Source organism: Leptosomus discolor, chromosome 7 (genome assembly GCF_034619465.1).
Source record: "Leptosomus discolor isolate bLepDis1 chromosome 7, bLepDis1.hap2, whole genome shotgun sequence".
NCBI lineage: Eukaryota > Metazoa > Chordata > Aves > Leptosomiformes > Leptosomidae > Leptosomus > Leptosomus discolor.
This window is the reverse complement of record NC_141397.1, coordinates 64,118,958-64,137,706: the sequence shown is the minus strand read 5'-3', so window position 1 is coordinate 64,137,706 and position 18,749 is coordinate 64,118,958. Positions and strand designations below refer to the sequence as shown.

General features: G+C 47.0%; 1 protein-coding gene across 5 annotated transcripts; it reads left to right on the top strand.

Annotated features, from left to right (window-relative positions):
* The first annotated feature begins 1,985 nt into the window (after positions 1–1,985).
* On the top strand, positions 1,986–18,586 carry MLF1 (myeloid leukemia factor 1). Of its 5 annotated transcripts, XM_086467805.1 has the most exons (9): positions 1,986–2,032; positions 7,491–7,653; positions 10,614–10,658; positions 13,004–13,093; positions 13,956–14,084; positions 15,167–15,326; positions 15,915–16,047; positions 17,352–17,502; positions 18,422–18,586. In XM_086467805.1, exons 1-8 carry the CDS (start codon positions 1,986–1,988, stop codon positions 17,452–17,454), a joined length of 870 nt encoding a protein of 289 aa, XP_086323931.1. In that variant the 3' UTR covers positions 17,455–17,502; positions 18,422–18,586. The 5 variants fall into 5 exon arrangements, with proteins under 5 accessions (XP_086323931.1, XP_086323933.1, XP_086323932.1 ...); XM_086467807.1 differs by lacking the exon at positions 18,422–18,586 and having other exon boundaries at positions 10,614–10,655; positions 17,352–17,864; XM_086467806.1 differs by lacking the exon at positions 18,422–18,586 and having other exon boundaries at positions 13,007–13,093; positions 17,352–17,864.
* The last annotated feature ends 163 nt before the right edge of the window (positions 18,587–18,749 follow it).

Genomic DNA, 18,749 nt, shown 5'->3' with positions numbered 1-18,749 from the left:
GAGGACGGCTTTGCTGCAACGTTTGCCGTGTGTTTGTGCGTGGTTCGAAACAAAGCTTGAGTTCTGTCTCCGAGCAATAACAAAGTTCTTTGATAACATCATAACTGGCACAAGATTTCGTTAGAAAAAGCCCCAAAGCAGCAGAGTTCACTTCCATGACGACCGCCCGGGTTGTTTTATTTGCTAATCTTTCATCAGGAATGTACAAACAGTTCACAGGCTTCACCTGGATAATCAATGGGTACCCCTGCTTCTGTCATGCTTCCCTGCCCACCCGTCAGCCGGCATAAACGTTTTCCCTGTAAGAACGGCTCAAACTCGGAGCGCATCTTAAGGCCGCAACATCGCCGCTTGCTAGGATCTGAAGAGAAGTCTACATCAGGAGACAGCAAAATCAATGCTCACCCGATTACAGATATTTTTCAAAAAATATTGCAGGCTCAGTTCATTCATCTTTCATGTCGGGTTTTCCACGTTGGGCCAAATACCAGCAGAGCTGCTTCTGCAGCGTGATGGATCTTAGCGGAACAAAGGATCTCCTTTCATGACTGCCATGTCAATACTCCGCTGCTCTCTAATCCCACCTGGTTATCTGGGGCACATCTTCTGTCTTTCCTCAAAAAACTGGGATATGGGAAGTGATGGGAGGAGAGGAGGACAGGTTTGTAGCAGAGTCTGTCCCCTCTCCCGCACGTGTTGCTCTCGCATCTTGACAGGAGATGCGAGAGAGGAAACGACCCCCAGGCTCCCAGCCCAGAGAAACTTTGCCATCTAGACCAGGAGAGTTTTTCCAAACACATAAATGTTTTTCTCCCATTTTATGAAGAATGAAGCTGAGATTCCTGTACCTCTGGTTCTTTCAAACTGCCCTTCTTCAGGAGCAAGTTGATCCGTAACCACAGTTCTTACACACACCCCTGCATGTTCACAACCACTCTGCCCTCCAGCAAACCTACGTAACGCTTCTTGTGTATTTGCTCCGCTCTTTTACAGAAACCTTCCTTTGCTGACCAGGCCCAGCGACAGGCTTTGCTGAGGGGTTTCTCCTCTAAGCTGGCCGTGGGGCTGCTTCTCTCTGCCGGGAAGATAAAGAGCTCTTTTGTCCCTTTCTGTTTAGCCAGGAATCCTAACTGGCCTCACTCCCAAAGGTTAAACAACACGGGAAGAACTGCTGGCCAGAAGGTAACTACCAGAAAGCCCCCGGGATCGGATACTCCGCCTCAGTGCTCAGCTGCTGGGGAGCGAAATGTAACCCTGCCCCACGAGCGGCTGGGATGGCCCCAGCAGCAACTACCGTCAAATATCCTTCCTCCAGCCCGCCCTCCGTTTTTCCTCATTGCTCTATTTTGCTGGAAAAGCTATTTACAGGCGCTTTTAGCGCAGGCCGGTGATGCTTTCCGGGGGTGCCACCGCTCGCCCCAAGGCTCCCGCTGAGGCGGCCGCCTGCTCCACGCCGCCGCTTTATTGGACTGCCACCTACTGGAAAAATTACAACCGTTTTTCAAATTGCCCAACACAGGGTAGCGGCCAAGCGCGACGGCCCCGGCCCGCCAAAAAGCCTGGCGGGAGCTGGGGTGAAGGCTGGGCCTGCTCCCCGCCGGGGCCTGCACTCCCTCCATCACCCCGCCAGCCGGGCCGGGCCGGGCCGGACCGGACCCGGCGGCCTCGCTGGGCAAACCGGGGCTTCGGAAGAGGTAGCCCGAGGCGCAGCGTGCGGCTCCGGGCGTGGGGCTGCCGCTCCCCGCTCCCTCCCCCCCCCGCTCCCCGCTCCCGCCGGGCCCCGGCTCCAACCTTCCGCCGCGGGGCCGCCAGGCGGCGCCGGTTACCACGGCAACGCGCGGCGCCCAGCGAGCCCCGCCCCTCTCGGCTCGTCACCGCCGCCGTGGCCAGTGGCGGGCGCTGAGAGGCGTCACGTGGGGCAGCGGGCGCCGCCGTGAGGGACCGGCGGGGCCGGCGGCGCCTCAGAGCGCCGGGGAGCCGCAGCCATGTTCGGGGGCCTGGGGCGCTGCTTCGAGGAGGACCCGTTCTTCCGGTGAGGGGCCCGGCCGGGGCCTCCGCTGCACACCCCCCCCTCCCGGGGCGCCGGGACGGGCGGGTGGCGGCGGCCTCTCGGGCCCCAGCGCTTGGAGAGGGGCCGGGCAGGCTGCGAGGGGGCGGCGGGGAGGCCGCGGCGCTGCCCGGCCGGCGGCTGAAGGAGCTCCCCGAAGCGCCGGGGGGACGCGTGGCCGTGCGGGGTTAACGGCCGGCGGGGGTGCGGAGGGCGCCGTTCAGCCGTGGCGGGGTTTGAAGCGGTGCCGGGGGGTTTCAGTGCCGGTCTTGCCTCTCGCTCCCCTCTTCAGCAGTGCTTTGCTGCCGCCTGGCACGGGGAAGAACTTCATCCTCGTTTCATAGCGGCGGCGACTGAGGAGAAATCTTCACTGCCATTGCCTTGAGCTTCTTGGTTTGGTTGGGTTTTTTTTCTATAGCTTCTTTTAAAGTGGGCAGGTGCTGGATGTTGTAGCTTTTCTGGATTTATTCCAGGGGGGTTTTTTGCGGTAGACTCTGCCAGGGAGGTGTAGATTGGACATGAGGAAAAATTTCTTTACTGACCGAGCGGTCAAGCACTGGAACAGGCTGTCCAGGGAGGCGGTGGAGTCACCGTCCTTGGAGGTGTTCAAAAAACGTGTAGATGTGGCACTTTGGGACATGGCTTAGTGGGCACGGGGGTGTTGGGGTGACGGTTGGACCTGATGGTCTCAGAGGTCTCTTCCAGCCTTGTGATTCTGTTTCTGAGCTCCCGTTGTTGATGCACACATTGAGGATAACACCAGGTGTTGTTGTATTAAAACTTTGCAAACGTGAGATCGGTAAAGGCAAACTGTCCGTCCCCTTGTCCTGATTTCCCGAGCGGACATTGATGCTTTACCTCGGCAAATGTGGGAGGTTTTTGTTTTTATACCATGAGCCCAATGATAGCGCCGGGGGTAGAGCCTGTCTGTGTATTAAACTCTAAAATCAGTTTGTTTCCCATGGGAATCTTTCTTTGCCCCTGGAATCTAAATTGAAGTGGGGTGTTGTGCAAACGCTCCCCTGGAGTGCTGGGACAGCCGAAGCTGCTGGAGTATCTAGTCTGGCCCCAATTTATGTCTTTTGTCAGAAACTAATGCGTAGCAGGTACAATGGGATGAGAGAACTCAGAGGAGCCTGCGTGACTTTAGTTTTTCCAAAGCCGTGGCACTGGCTATGTGGAGCTTAATTACAAGCGCAGGGGCGGTGCCGGTGGGTGGATGAGGAAGGGTAACGCACACCGGGTAACGCACACCGGGCCCTGTGCTGTGGGTTTGTTGACCGTATCTTGGTTACGGGACATTCTAGCTCCGGTTGCCTTTGTACCGCTTAAAGCAGAATCTGCTGCCGAGCTGCAAAATCCCATTCCCAGCAGCGGAGCAGTTCCTAAAGCTGCACAAGGTGGATTAGTGCTGTTGGTCTCTAGGAATATGAGCGCTCTTATGACAGCTCATCAGTTACGTGCAGGGTGCACTGTGCAGAAAACTGCTCTGTGCAAATCTTCTGCGTGGAATAAAAAGAGTAATGGAAATTAAGTCTTGTTTGTAGTAATTTGTAGCGTGCTTTTGAAGTACCAGTTGCTTTCCTCTTACACCTTTTATTTATTAATTTTTATTGTGCCACTGATGCGGTTTAAACTTGTAGGGAAAAAAAGATTGCAGAAGATAGAGGAAGGGCGTGTGTGTGAAAGAGATGAGAGGGAGAGAGATTGATATTGAAATTAATTTTCTTAGCAGTGTCCTTGTAGATCTGGTTTGCATATAGTTAAGGAAATAAGCTTATTACTTCAGATAAGATTAGCTTCCAAAATAGTGTAATAATAAGCTTCTGTTGCCTCACACGGAGAGATTTTTCACTGCTGAACTGGAAATAGTGCCTGGGTTAAAAGAAGCGTCTCCATCTGCGAGCAGCTGTCCTGGGGACGCAGCAGTCAGTCAGGCAGGCAGGCAGGCAGCCGTAGGGCTGTCCCTGGCAGCCTGGACAGGTGAAGTGGCGTCTCCTTTGCCAAGTGCACTTGGCCTCTAATTCACCACTGCACTGGTTTATCGTTCCAGGTGTTAGCTCCAGCGTGGTTCCGCAACCTAAGGCTTGCACAACTTCCTAAGTTAAAAAAAAAAAAAAAAAAAAAAAAATCTAATACTAAGTACAGTCTTCCGAAATAATAAACTAGATTTATTGTTCTAGGACACTGATTTCTCAACTGAGCAGAAACACCCTGAAGTAAGGAGTAGCGTTGTGCTTGTGCTGTAACACCGGGGAAGGTTTCAGCTGGCACACTGAGCCGTAAACTTCAGAGCTGAAGCCTGACTCGTACAAGAACTTCCCAAGCGAGATGCATCTTGGTGAACATCTTTGCTTGCAGATGTGTTAGCAGCATCAGCCTTCTGGGGTTTAATGGCTCCTTCTCCACGTAGCAGCCGTACTCGTTTGAGACCGTAACAGTCTCGGAGGCTGAAGACTTTTATTCCCTGTACTGATCCCTGCCAACACCTGAATGTCAGGTGAAGGTCAGCTTAGCTGCTTATTAGACAAAACTTTGTTACTGCACAATAGTGGAACAAAAATGTATAAATAGTTTGTCTCCAGGACTTAATTCTGCAAATAACTTCCAGCGCTCCACATGGGCACAAATTCTGTCTGCAAAGCCCTTACAGAACCCCCTTTCTTTTTCCCCACCACTTTTATGGTATGATACTGTGAAGAAATCAGGTCTGTCTCATCAAAAGTATCTTTTTTTTTTTTTTTTTTTTTTTTTTCCCCTGCCCTTAAAGAAGTCAGATTTTAAATCAGGTGTGCTCAATGGCGATTAAACTAGAGTGTTCTACCGCTGTTGCTGTCCTATAAAATCTGTGCTTGGATCAAAGAACTTAAGATCTTGCGTCCTCTATGTGAGAGACTTTGACTTGTTTAACTTTTTTTTTTTTTTTTTTTTTTTTTTTTTTTTTTGTAAGTGTGACATACTCCTTTTGTAGTTATGGTTTGGGTTTCAGTCATCAGAACTGTCAAGGTGGTGGGCTGAATTCCTCAGAAGTCTTGTATTCCGGACAGGTTCTCTGTTGACTTTCCCTTGGTTTTGCCCTACTCCAGAGCACACCAATTCTGTAGTAGTTCTTTTGAGGCTTGACAAAACTAGATCTTTTTATAGATGGCTCCCTAAAGTGCCCCTCGGGAGTTGGGAGACTTTGCTCCTGTTCCTAAATCTGTCACTCCACAGTGTATATATTACTTCCCTGTCCCTGGTAAGAAGAAGAAGCTGTATTTCTAAACTGTTTCACAGACCTTTAAGTTGTTTTTTAAAAACCAACAATGAACCCTCCTAGGTTTAGGTGCAGGGATGAGTGTATCGAATAGATGTAGGGGGGGGTGGTGTGGTGTGAATGGCCAGGAGAAGTTGACAGAGAAATGGAAATAAGACCAAAAGGACAGTTTCACAAGCATTATTTTGTGTCAGGGGAGGTGTATTACAGCACGTTACGCACTCTAAATTCAACCAATTTCTTCTTATCTACCTTAAATCGATGGAATCTTGATTTGTTTATGATGTGTTGCAGGTAACTTATTTTAGGAGTGTCCTACTTCTTTTGAACTGGACGGGACCAGGGAGAAATTGCGTTTGAGACCCTGCTGGAACACAGTTCAGATGTATTTGTGTTCTGATAACCAGCCCTCTCTGCAGCTTGTGGTGTCAGAGTGGGTTTGAGGGAAGCGTGTGCGTGCTGCCGTAGCGCCTTGTGTGCTTCCCTCCTCTTGGCCTTTTTCCATCTGGTCTCCATCCTGAGAAGAGCCAGGGGGCTTGCTGCCTGTGAGCTGCTTATCGCCTTGGGGCTGAGGTTAAAGCTCACAGTCATGTGAGCGGGGTGGAGGAAGGTCTGCTCAACGACCACGGTAAAACTCCTCCTAAACCATAAAGGTCCGCTCGCCCTGGAGCGAGTTGAGGACATGCCTGGCTTCCGGGGATGTTGGTGTGTTAAGTCTTGTTTGAAAACTCACCCAGCGTCACGTTTGTAACCTCCTTTCACTGGAAAGCCAAAAAAAAAGTATATGCAACTTTGGCAGAAGAGGGTACAAAGCAAAGAGATGGAAGTGGCCCCGTGATGTGGAGGCTGGTATTCATGGGACTGGAGAGAAGGGGTGGGGAGAATGGTGAAGCTGTTGAGGAGACCTTCAAGAGATGATTGGGTGTTGGAGAAGTCAGAGGAACAGCCTGAAGCTTTTTCGTGGAGGCATGAGATGTCACAGGGAAGGTTGGGGTGTCCTGGAGAGAACGAGGGTGTGAGGTGTCTGGGGAGTGCCGGGAAGTTGATAGGAAGGAAGATGGGGTGCTATTAAGTCTGAGTAAACATACCTGGGAAATTACTGTTAATGGTAATAAAGTGGCTTTCAGCGGAACAGCAAAATGAAAATTAGACCAGAGAAGAAGGGAGGAAATGAAACGTGTTTTTTGTATGAAGTAATAATTTGTAGCCTTGGACCCCAGGCAACAGTACTGATCGTATATTGTGCTTCTGGCAAAAATAATATTTTTCTCTTTTTCTGGCCTCAGTCAGAAGTACTTAGCTCTTGTCTAAACTAGAGGATGCAAAGAATTAAGTAAGTAGCGCTGGAGAGCAACGTGAGCAGTGTTGTACCTGCCAGCCGAGCTTTGGGATTACCAGTGGGCTTCTGTAGGTTTTTGGAAACAGAAGTTGAGTGTTTAGAAGGGGGGAAACTAACAGGGAAGCAAAAAGCCGGTAAGACTTTTTCTTCCTAAGTGGAGAAGAGGGATGCGAGAACATGATTTGTGGAGGGGAAGGAAAGGGAAGGCAAAGAGGCAACAGCAGGTGACTGAAGTGAAGGAGCTGGAGCTGGATTGACTTTAGAGGAGAGTGTGTGGGTCAAGGAGGGCGAGAAGTAGAATGGGAGTGGGCAGCAGAAGAAATTTGAGGGGTGAGGGGGGGGAAGAATCTGGTGGGACACAATGAGTTCAGGGCGCAGTACTGTGCTAAGCTTTGGACAAAAGGTGGGGGAATAACTCTTTTAGTATCAGAGGTTGGGGGTAGAAATTAGTGATCAATAAAATATATTTCAGTTTTCCAGTTCCTGGCAGAAACTAGAAACTCCCAGGCTGGAGTGAAAGATGGCTGCAAAGGATGGAATATTGTTGGAAAAGATGAGAAAAGAGGAAAAGCAATACCGACCCCCGAGAGCATAGGAGAGCAGTGAAGGCAGCTGAGAAGACACAAGAACTAGAACACCCAGCCAGCCTGAGAGATGGGAAGAAAAGTGGAGGGAGGGAGTTTGTGAGGGGCAGGAGATTGCCTAGGTGGGTCCTATCAAAATAAAGGATTTGCGTGAAGAGCCGTATGGAATGAATTTTAAAAAGCGTTTTAAACATTTCAGAGCCATTTTATGTTGCTTGGAATAAGCCCCGATGACTTTCTATGTGAAATATCTCTTTTTTTCAGTGATCCTTTTGCTGCACACCATGAATATATGCGGCAGATGATGAGAAGCTTTTCTGATCCTTTTGGACGAGATCCGTTTCTCAGCATAACAGATGGCGGGGAGAGAACAGGAGATCGAAGAGCATGCCAGGACACTCGGGTTGCTCTAAGAGGGAATCGCAGAGTAAGTATTTCCTTAAGCTCTGAGGATTGCTACACGGACTCTACGTTACTGGGAATACTGTTGGCTTCGCCCTTCCATTTCTGTTAAATTTGGTCCCATGGAAACAGAGGCCTGGCTCAGCTATTGCAGCCTCGGTCAGATTGTTTCAGCGCAGTTAAATGTGAAAAACCTTCCTTAATGGCCTGTTGCTGAACACTGACAAACTTCTGTTGGGACTATGAACAAGTCTGCTTGTTATTGAACATCGAATACACAATACTTAATGGAACAAACTCAACAGACTTGGTTTAATAAGCGTTATGTATTAAATGTTTCTGCTACAGAAAGGCGTTAATGTCCAGTGACGGAGCCTTCTCTGAACACTCACTTCCTTTTATGCTAACTTTGCTTAACAAGGTCCCTGGATATGTTTAGGCCTTCACTCTGCAATTTAGTGCCTGGTCACTTATGTTGGTTTGATTTAACACAAACCTGTGTTTCAGCCACCTAAGTAGTATCTACACCGGTATTTGAAACGCTGATTCAACTTTGCAACTGTGAATAAAGGCTTCACGTTCTGTATTTGGTCTGATTCTTGATGTTTCCTCTAGATATAAGCCTTAAGAATTAAAGATCAGGGAAATTGATATGAAACCTTCTATTTCTGTGAATTACCACCCGAAATGGAAAGGTTGGCAATGATCTCTGTTTTATATAAAGTATCTTTTGAACTCTTTGGGCACACAGGACAACTTTACCTTATGCCTCTGTTGCTAAACCTTATCTAATTGCTGTATTTAGAAAGGTTATATGTTGGGTCCTTTCCCTCCACCAGGCTAAATAATTTTGCAGCTGAATGATCTTCTTACTTCAATGGATCACATTTGATTTTAAAAAAACATTGGAAACCAAGACAGGTTACAAGGGCGTGTGGAACTCAGCCAGATGTGGGGCTGGTTGTTCAAACCTAGATAGTTAGAGCTTGATAACCCTAGCTGGAACACAGGCTGTCCCCTACGAGTCAGGAGGGTGACTGCCAGATTCTCTCCTCCAGGCGCATACGTTGCCGGTTAGTTTCAAATATAGATGCTGCTGGATCAAATTAGGGCGTGATCTTTCCTCTGCAGGTTCTTAGGCCTTGGTTCAGTAGATGCCTCCAACCAGATCAGACTTCTTTTTCCTTTAGGGGAAGGATGTGTCAGACCTTACCCGAATAGCTTAGGGGCTTGTGTCGCTTGTTCTGGGCAGGGAGGGATAAATGTGAGGCGCAGAAAGGCGTTAAAGGTGCGAGAGTGCTGTGTGGCATTGATAAGCACAAAAGAATTCCACACCTCCTAAAATCTTCCCAGTATCTTTTGGTGTTCCTTATGTTTCTGCTGAGCTGTCAGGTGTCACGGAAGACTCAGCACTGGTTACTTGAGCCTTGTAGGAGTCTCAAACTGCTTTTACTGGTTTCCCTCCAGTGATTCAAACACTTAAATCATTAGATTTTTATATATGAAAAGATGGGTATCTTTTACTGCCACGTAAAATACGCTTTGTTAAAGGGACCCGTACTGGTCACTGATTTGTAATTCTCTGTTGAAGTAGACTGCAGCGTGCCTAAAACTGCTTGAGGAGGAACAGCAGCCGTGTAGCACTCAAACTGGAAACTGCTTTGCCTTTCTCAGGCAGGTTTGCAGTGTCAGTTTTTAGCCTCGTGGAGGAGGGGGAAAGGATATGAGCAGGAGGAATGGGGTAAAAGATCTTAAGAGATACTGTCACACGGTTTTGTTTGGATATCTGGTTGTCCAATATCTTGGGCAACTACTTAACAGCTTTTGGTATGTATTGTAGAACAAGGAGTTTATACAATTTTTGACTAACAACTTTATTTCTGAGGATATCCCCTTGCACTTGATATATATAGATAGAAATAACACAAATATTCTTTTCTGTCACTGCGTGTGAGACAGAACTGCCATCTGAAAGAGCTCATGAGGGTATTCAAGAATAGGATAATTCCTTCCTTTTGTACTTAAAGTTGTTGTAAGGTGTTTGGCACTGCTGTCTAACCAGCCTTTCTTTAGGCAGGCTTTTATGTAACTCTCCAGTTGTCGTTTCCTGGAAGCATCAGTGTGTTTTCCAGCACCTCCTTGCCCTGTCATAGGGATATTTGATACCGGTTGGTCAAACAGGAACTGTATTTGCCCGTGTTTATAGCTACATCTATTTATACAACTGCAGAAGAATATGATTTGCTCGTGGGGGATTTGTCTTTGAGTGGTTCTGCATATGATGATGGATTTACCTAGAACTTCTTTGCAGTGACCTTTGAAACTGCTGACAAGTTAGACTTGGTTTTGTGTATCGCAGGGGATGTATGGATATTTTAGAGCAATGTCTTCTATATTTACCTTAATCTCTTGTAATACCTAAAGAGTGCTTGTGAGCAGGTCAGCTGCATCACTTAGTTTGGTTTTTTGCGCTCTAAAATCATATGCCAGCCTTCTGGAATTACATAAATTTACATCAAAGAGACTATCGATTTGTTGATTTTAATCACCTTCCTGTGGTGGGATTCTCTTGCATGAGTAGAATGAAGTGATTTTCGGAGGAGCGAGTGATCCCTGAAGCACTGTGCCACGTTCTAAAGAACGTTGGTACAGAGGTTGCTGTGGTCCACGGCTGCTTCTCAGCTTCCAGCTTTGAGTGCTTCTAGTACGTACCTATGAATGTGACTTATTAGATGTGGTGACAGCTATCGCTCACCGATATCATTAGTATAAGTACCCTCTATCATTAGTAGAAATTACTCCTGTGTACACAGAGGCTACTTCATATTCTATTCTCTTAGCACACTATCAATTACCAAGGTCCTCTTGAGTGCCTTCTTCATTTGGTCGGGAATGTTTAATATCCCCTGCTGTATCTGAAAGTTACTTCTGCTGTGTCTGATAACGGGTATAGTAACTAAAAGACGCTGGTCCTTTTTCTTCCAGGCAACAAGCTGCTCCCTCATGCCCTTCGCAGGCTTTGGTAGAGTGGTTAGTATCCCAGGAGCAATAATCCTTGGAGCTCTTGCTAGTGTGTGTATGCTGTCTGCATAACTAAAGCATGGGCAAAGGCTGGTCTCCGTGTGCTTGCAAACTGCTGCTGGTGGTGTTTAGGTATAGGGAACGATATCCTTCAAGAAAGATTATCTTTTTTTTTTTCAGGTTTTCTTATTAAATTAAAATGCTGTGGTAGACTAAATACGCTGACGCCACGATTGGAAAAATTACTGCTCAGCAGCTGGCGTTTCTACTCGGCAACGTATCCATTGGTGCTGGCTCTCCTGACGGCTGTGAATGAAACAGTCCCTGGAGAGAGACCCCAAACTGGGGGTGCTGCCTGTTGACAGATGCTGGCGCCTTGGAGGGTGTTTGTGGGGGTGGTACCGACAAGACCTGTAGCACTGGTCACAGCTAAGGCTGGTTTCTGGAGACAGAATTTCCACTGGAACTGGGCTTGGAATGGTTTTCAGCTGTTGAGGCGCTGGAATATCTTGTGAAAGATCTGTAAAAAGTACCTGAGGGAAAACAGGTTTATTATGATGACCCTCACGGAGCTTTTTGCTTCCTTTGGAAGGCGTGAAAGAGTCCTCACATTGAAAACCAGTAGCTTGGAGAGTGGCTCTTGCTTGCAGAGCAGATAAAAATAAGCATGGGTCTTTTGAGTTTTCAGATTTAAAAGTATTACTTGTTTAATTATCTCTTCCAGAGGCACCAATTGGCAACTTGCTGTATGCAAAAATATGAAGTAATCAAAGTTCTTTTGCTATTAACTGCCCAGGCTATGGTTTTACTCACCCTGCCCCCATCTATGGCATGTAATTCCATAGGTACAGCTGATTACTGGGTAATGCCACTGGCCAACGTCCAGATTTCTAACTGGGGAAGGCAGTTTCCTGGAGTTACTGCCACTTGCAGTGTTTTGATGCTCTAAATTATCTATAATTATTGCCCAGAGGTTTTGACAGCCCTTGAGTAGCAAGAAACCTGAATCCCTAAGAAACAAACTGAAGCTTTTTCTATACTTGAACATTAGTTTTGTGCTCAAACGGCAGATTTTCTTTTTGAACTTTTAATACATGGCTATTTAAATGAATTTAAATAAATTTAACTCTGTTTTTCCAGTAGTTGGAGGAACGTGGGGTGTTTGCAATCGGTGTCTTGGTGTTGCGTAGCACCTCAGCAGCGCAAAGGGCGGCTGCGTGCCGCCTGGCCACCGGGCTCTGGCCGAAGCTGCTGGGTTCACGGAGCCCCTGGCAGCCGCTTTCCCCGCACTGCTCACGGCCTCGTCCCCGAGGACCGGAGCGTGGGGGCCGCACGGCGGGCGCGTGTCTGGAAGCTCCGCGGCGTGTGCTGTTGGCTCCGAACCGCTCCTGATCCAAGCGGGGCTGCTCGTGTCAGAGGCCAGGCAGAGCCCAGGAGGGAGTTTGGAGGGCTCCTGAGGAGAAGCTGGTAGGAGGAGAGGGAAGGCATGGCAAAAATGGTCTTTCTCATCACCACCTGCTGTGCTGGAGAGGAGCCCAGAGGAGGATGCTTGTCTGCGACACCATTGCTGTCTTCCAGATGGTCGCTTCGGAGAGTTCACCCTTTCCTTTCTGTCTCCCTGTCTCTCTCTCTGCTTGTGTTCTCTTCTCCCCAAGGTGGCTCGCAGCAGTGCGGTCAGTATATGCCGTCAGCTGCAGAGCCTGTTAATAAAGCCCGTGCGTGTAAGCCCGCCCTTTGTGCAGCACTGGATCTCCCGCCTTCCTGTAAAAATAGTGAATGGATGTTTTGTGGAACACATCTATAGCGTCAAGGAATTAAGCTGCCCTTAAAATACCAAGTTAATGGTTCTCTGCTTTTTCCACACTGCTCTTTTGCGAGTAACGCGCGCTCCTGCAAAGCAACGGCTGTGTCGGCTGGGCTGCGTTTTCAGGGCGATTCCCTGTGCATCAAGGCGTTTGCTAATAGAGATAATTTGATCTTCCATAGACGATGAGATGTGGGGAGTCCTGTAGCCCTTCTTACAGCAGAAGCTACTTGGGTGAGAAGGTATAGGAGAACAGTTCTTGTCAGCGGCCGCAACATGAGCTTATTTTGATATTTTGGTGTCGCATCTCTCGCTTCTGTCTTTCCAGTATCTCCAACTTAACTGTCAAGCTCTCCCTGCTAGCTTTCAATTTTTCATTTGAAAAGACGCGGTTTTGGCTTGCCGATGTCTGTGAATTGCAGTCTGTGAAAACCTTTCTGATGGCCTGATTTGCATTAAAGACGCATGTAAAAAAAAAAAAAAAATCAAACAGCCTCAGCACTTGAAGAACCAGGAGACCCTGTTTTAATTTTCCTGTCTTTTCTTTCAGCAGGATGCAGATTTTGGGGAACCTTTTTTTGCGATGGACAGGATGATGTCAAATATGAGAAACAGTATGCTGGAAATGCAAAGGAAATTTGTAAGTTTTTTTTTAAAAAAAAATTGTCCTAAAATCCATTGTGTTGGAGAAGGACAGTTGTTTAAAATATTATTCAAAGTCCTGCCAAGAAGAGGGTTACTAGTCTCAACCAGATAGTAAGAATATTTTTTTTATTTTCCCCCCTCATAGTTACGATTCTCTATGCTGTCACTGATTATTTGCCGACAACAGTGCTGTAAATGCGTGCTTGATTCTCTCAGCGTTAGAACCGCTGTAAGTGATCTGGTCTGTGGCTGTTGCCAGAGCTGACGCCTTCAGTGAGGAGCAGTTTGAGGTGTCACTGGACGCTTAAAAACAACAAAGCCACCAACCCCTAAACGCCACCCTGCCTACGGACTTCCCTCTGAATTGAGTTTCAGTGCTGCATCTTTCTTCGCAGTCTTTGAAGATACCACTGACACCTATTAAGTGTGGCTGAGTGTATTTACTGTGTTGTACTGGCCTTGAGCAACAACAGCTACAAGCCATTTTACAAGTCCTGTTTCACCTGAACTCTTCACACCCCTTTTTCTCTGCCCTGTGTGGCAAGACCGATGTTACAGGTTGTACCTTGGTTACTAAACTCGACTATGCCAGGGCGAGCGCTCGAGCGGTTGCTTATTGCTGCCCACGCCTTTTATTTGTTGGCGTGTTTCCTGGCGTGGGCAGGCCTGTGGGCAGACAGGGCCAGGACAGGAGTGAGGACGCTTCAAATGCCGAGGTCTCTTCCCCATGGGGCGTATCTGTGGTGCCAGGACTGAGGGTTAATTTTTCAGAGGAGTATTCTTTCTCACAGGATGTAAGTACCCCTATTATCCACAAGTTTTAACAGCCATTACTAAGAAGTCTACGTTGCTTGCAGGATGACCTGTCCATCCATCCAGAGGCACACACGTTCAGCTCCTCCTCTGTGATGACCTACTCCAAAATAGGGGACGAACCACCAAAAGTTTTCCAAGCTTCGGCTCAGACACGCACAGCTCCAGGAGGTGTAAGTAGTGCTGGGATGCAGCCAAAAGGTGGTGTGTAATTATCGGGATCTAAGTTCATCTGTACTGAACCGCAGTTTCCTTCAGGTTCTTTTTACTGGAGACAGTTACTCTTTATAATTTAGAAAAATACATGTCTGTTCAAATACTACTCTCTAGTAAAGGCTTCGTAAGCTACAGGGCGGTTTTCCTCCTTGTAATTTGTATGCTTCTAAGTATACATCTAAATAAATCATCTGCCTATCAAAGGCTGGAAAAATGGAGTGCCGGCACGGCCGATTCTTCCAGGCGGTCTCCAGTGTCTCTTTGCTATAATTAATCCTTTTCTGGTACGTTTCAAACGCTGTCTGAGGTACCAGACAGCAAGAGGCAGTCAGCCTGTTTGTGCAAAAGAGGGCTTCGACTCGCCCCCTCTCCTCGGGCCCTCTGACGTGCTTACCTAACGCTTGGGATGAAGATGCCCTTTCGTTGACTTCCTTGCAGCTGTTGCGTCTAATTCTGCTCAGAAATTTGAATTTGAATTTGAACCCTGAAGCGAGGTTCATGAAAGACTATATGCGAGCAGCAAAGGCCGTTGAGCACGATTGGCGGTGGGTTGTGTTCAAGCTCAAGCAGACACTCGGTTATCAGAAAGGTTCTAATAATACACCTCTGAACGCAGCGATAAGTGGTTGCCTGGGTTTCAAGCCAGTCAACATGACAAGCTAGTAATGAGTTGTCCCTTCATGCCGAGAATATTGGCATTGGCTGCTGCTCGTTCTGTTGTCAAGGAGAATGTTGAAGACCTGTAGTATATTTAGACGAGGCTTTTTTTCCTTGACAATTAATATCCCGTATGTGCGTTACTCAAGAAGCTTTAGGTGTTCTTGTTTAATCTTCCTGTCTGTTGGCAAAAAGAAAATAGACTTGATCTCTGCTTTGGTGGTGGATTTGCAGCCAATGCAGTGAGTGACACAACTGGAAGAGTCGGTAAAACTGAACTTTTTCAAAAGAAAGATGTAAAACCTTTGGGGAAGAAAACTGAATATTTTTTTTTTAAAAAACTTTTTTTGGTTGGAAGACTCATACTTCCCTTTTTGTACAGGTTAAGGAGACAAGAAAAGCACTCAAGGATTCTGAAAGTGGACTGGAAAAAATGGCTATTGGTCATCACATTCATGATCGTGCTCATGTCATTAAAAAATCCAAGAACAGAAAGACTGGTGACGAAGAGATGAACCAAGAATTCATCAACCTGGATGAAAGTATGTCTCTTCATGCAGTTCTCCCGCGGGCTTTATGTGGTTGTCTCACATACCAATTCTGCAGTTCCTGCTTGAGACACCTTAAAAGGGACTGTGTTTCAGAGGGTTATCTGCGAATCGGGTTTCTGTAGTTGATATAAATTTGGACAACCTGACTTAAAGTAACCGGTTAGACCTGAAAATGTTGTGTGATGATGCAGTTGGTACTCTTTGCTTGTAGCTGCTCATATTTGACAGGATTTCTAATGATATTTCATGGTTTCAAACAAACTTTTAACAGAATTTGACTTTCTGCTGTGTGTTTGTGGCCAATATGAAATACACATTTAAGAGATGCGTGGTTAAAATGTGCATGTACTGTAACAACACGGTGACTGTCACGTTGTTTTTATCCTCCAAACATAAGCCACTGCCAGTAGGCTTTCAGTTGTCTTTTACAGATCTCCTAGAAGTAGTTTGCAGGCCACATGGAGAATCCACAAGCTTTTCAAAAGCACTGTTCAGAAAACCTAATTCTCATGACGTGGCTTTTTTTTTTCCTATCTCGTTTGCATTTATTAAAAATAAAAAGTAAATTCTGTTTTTCAGCTGAGGCCCAGACCTTCGATGAAGAGTGGCAGAAAGAGATTATGAAGTTCAAGCCATCTAGAACTAGATGCAATTTAGAAGCTCCGAAGTACAGAAGTATTCATCACGTACCCAAGGAAGGTGGACTAAGAAGGTAAAAATAGTTTCCTACCGGAATAAGGAAATACTAGCAACAGAACGAGAATGCAGTCTGTGTGTGAACAAACAATGCTTACTGTAAATCGGAGGAGAAATGGCACGTTTTGTTCCTCCTTTTTTTCACAACAAACAGTGTAAGGCAGTGTTTTGTTAACTACATCTGGAAGAAATTTAGTATTTTTCGCTTTGAAAATTGCTGAAGGAATTGATAGGCTAAAATGGTGGGTTTTTCTAGAGAAATAGGCCAGTGCTCTTCGTTCAACTGTGTGCAGATGTTGTAGCCGCCGGGTTAGCTGCATGAAAGGGCCACCCTGACAGGCACAGCCAGCCTGCTTGCTACATCCATAGACGTCGTGCTAAGCATTACAAAGCACCTTAGGCAAGCTGATGTCGCTGGAAGATTTTTTGGAGTTTTTTGGGAGTGGAGTTTCCCAGCTGCCTGTAGCAGACTGAACCCGATAGCAAATATGTGTCCTGAGTTATGGTGCTATTCTGAGCTTTTTCCCTGTTGATGTGACGTTGAAGCCCTTAAAGCATATAGGTTTTGATAAGGCCAAGCTTGAGGTCATGGAAGCATATCTTAAAGCTGTGAAGTTCTTTAGAAATGATGAGAACTCTTCCAGAAAGCCTGAGTATTCCCAGGTAGTGCAAATTAGTTCAAGTTCTATAATTCCATATGTCAGTGGCCCAAAGAGGTCCCAGGATAGTAACATGAAAAGTTTTGGAGGGCGAGGTCAATCAGTTCTCTTGGGTAAACGGAGAGACACCTTCCCTACCCTTGGAGATGCACCCCCGTCTCCTCAGGGTTCGATTTCAAACGAGACCTCTTCCCGCGTGAGAGCCAGGACGTCTGTGAGGGACCTAGGCTTGATCTGAACGCAGGAGCCCCCCTGCAGGGACTGCCTGCCAAGCTTCACGTGTTCTCCTCGCCCGGTGACGCGGGGTCAGTGAGGCCTCCATCCCCTGTGGGTTGGGTAGGGGGTGGCACCGAGGGGAAGCGCCCCTCTTCTTGGGCCCACAGAGCGCTTCCCTCCGGCGCCTCTTCAGCTCGGGAGGTTTGGTCCAGAGGCTGCCTCACCTTCCGTCCCGCTGCTCAAACCGAGCGGGTTCTGCCCGCTCAGGGGGAGGCAACAGTCTGACTCGGTGGATGGCAGTGGTTCTGGAGGGAGAGTCAGCTCTGCCTGACGACTACAGTCGCTGCACCTCCACAGCAGTCATCCACAAAAGGCCCGTTCCCCCAGCCCGTACGGTGGTGGTGATTATTTTTTGTTGTTGTTGGGTTTTGTTTGTTTGTTTCAGAGAGAAACCACTGGCCATCGCGGGTCCCAGGGAGCCCAGAGTTTCTTTGGAGAACCTCAGTGTGAAAGGAACACACGTCCCCATCAAAAGCAGCAAAAAATAAATGGCTTCCGTTCTCCATCTGAGCGGAGCTGCTTCGGAGAAGATAATGGTGCTGCATTGCTTATGTTCCCTGACGTGTACACGTACATATGACCAATCTCTGTGTTTTGTGTGTGAGCGTGCCTTGCTCCTCCCAGCTTTTGACAACTGAATGTTCTTTAAAACTTCAGATCCTTGGCTAAACCATCTAGTTTCAGTAAATTAAAAAAAAAAAACCATTAACTTTCCACTTAAAAGCACTTTAACATATTATCACTAATTCTGTTTTTTAAAAAAAAAAAACCTTTGATTTGTGAGATTTTTTTCTGCCACAACTGCACCAGTCTCAGACTTTTTATTAAGGCTGGTAGTGCAACTACTTTTTCCCACACTCTGTAACTTGCACAGAAAGTAAATTCTCTTTTTTTTGTGTGTGTGTGTGGCTGAAATACAATTATTGATTTTCTAGGTGATAAAGCAATAGCAATTTGAATGCACTATAGCCACCCTCTATCTCTCTCTAAAATCACACTGTAAATTGATACAGGATCCCCAGATTCACCTTGATTTAACAGGAAGAAGAGGAAATACTAAGGTGGCAAATGCTTTAAATAAATTTTAGTTTGTCAGCGCTCCTACGTTCACAAGCTGTGCTTGCACGTATTTTCTGTGCCGAGACTGTCAGTTCTGTATTTCTGATCCTTTGTGTGTTTCCTTTGGAGGTGGCCCATCCTTTTTCATTCTTGAAGATTCCCTGTAGTAGCTTCTAATCCCTCTAATAGTACCACTGTGTCCTCAGCACCTCGGCTCTATTAGTTATTAGCCAGAAAAATGTGGGAGAAATGGGTTGAGCAGGCAGTAGTTTAACCGGATAATCAACGCTGACACCAGTTCTTCCACTGTAGAAAGCTACGAGGGCTCTGCCCTCGGGAAACCGTTTCCCCCTCAGCCGGGATGAGATGTTCTTGTGTTCTTGGGTCCTGTTTTAGCGGATGTAGAATGAGCCGAAATTTTAATGCTTCGTCTCCGGGGACGTTGTTGTTTGGTTGAAGAGCCTGACGGTCTAGAGAAAAGCCAGCTGGGTGACGGAGGACAGGAAAGCTCTGGGTAGGACGACCGGTCAGTTCGCCTGCTGTTCTGTTGCGCAGGATTGATCCCCATGTTGTACCGTAAACAACTTCTGTAGGCTGTAACGTTACAGCGTTAGCACTGCAGTGTGTATTTTGAGGCTAAAACATTGGAGTGTAGCCTTAAAAAGCACTATTTATATGATTACAGAAAGTAGGTTTGGTCAGTTAATGCTTGTTTGGCTACAAA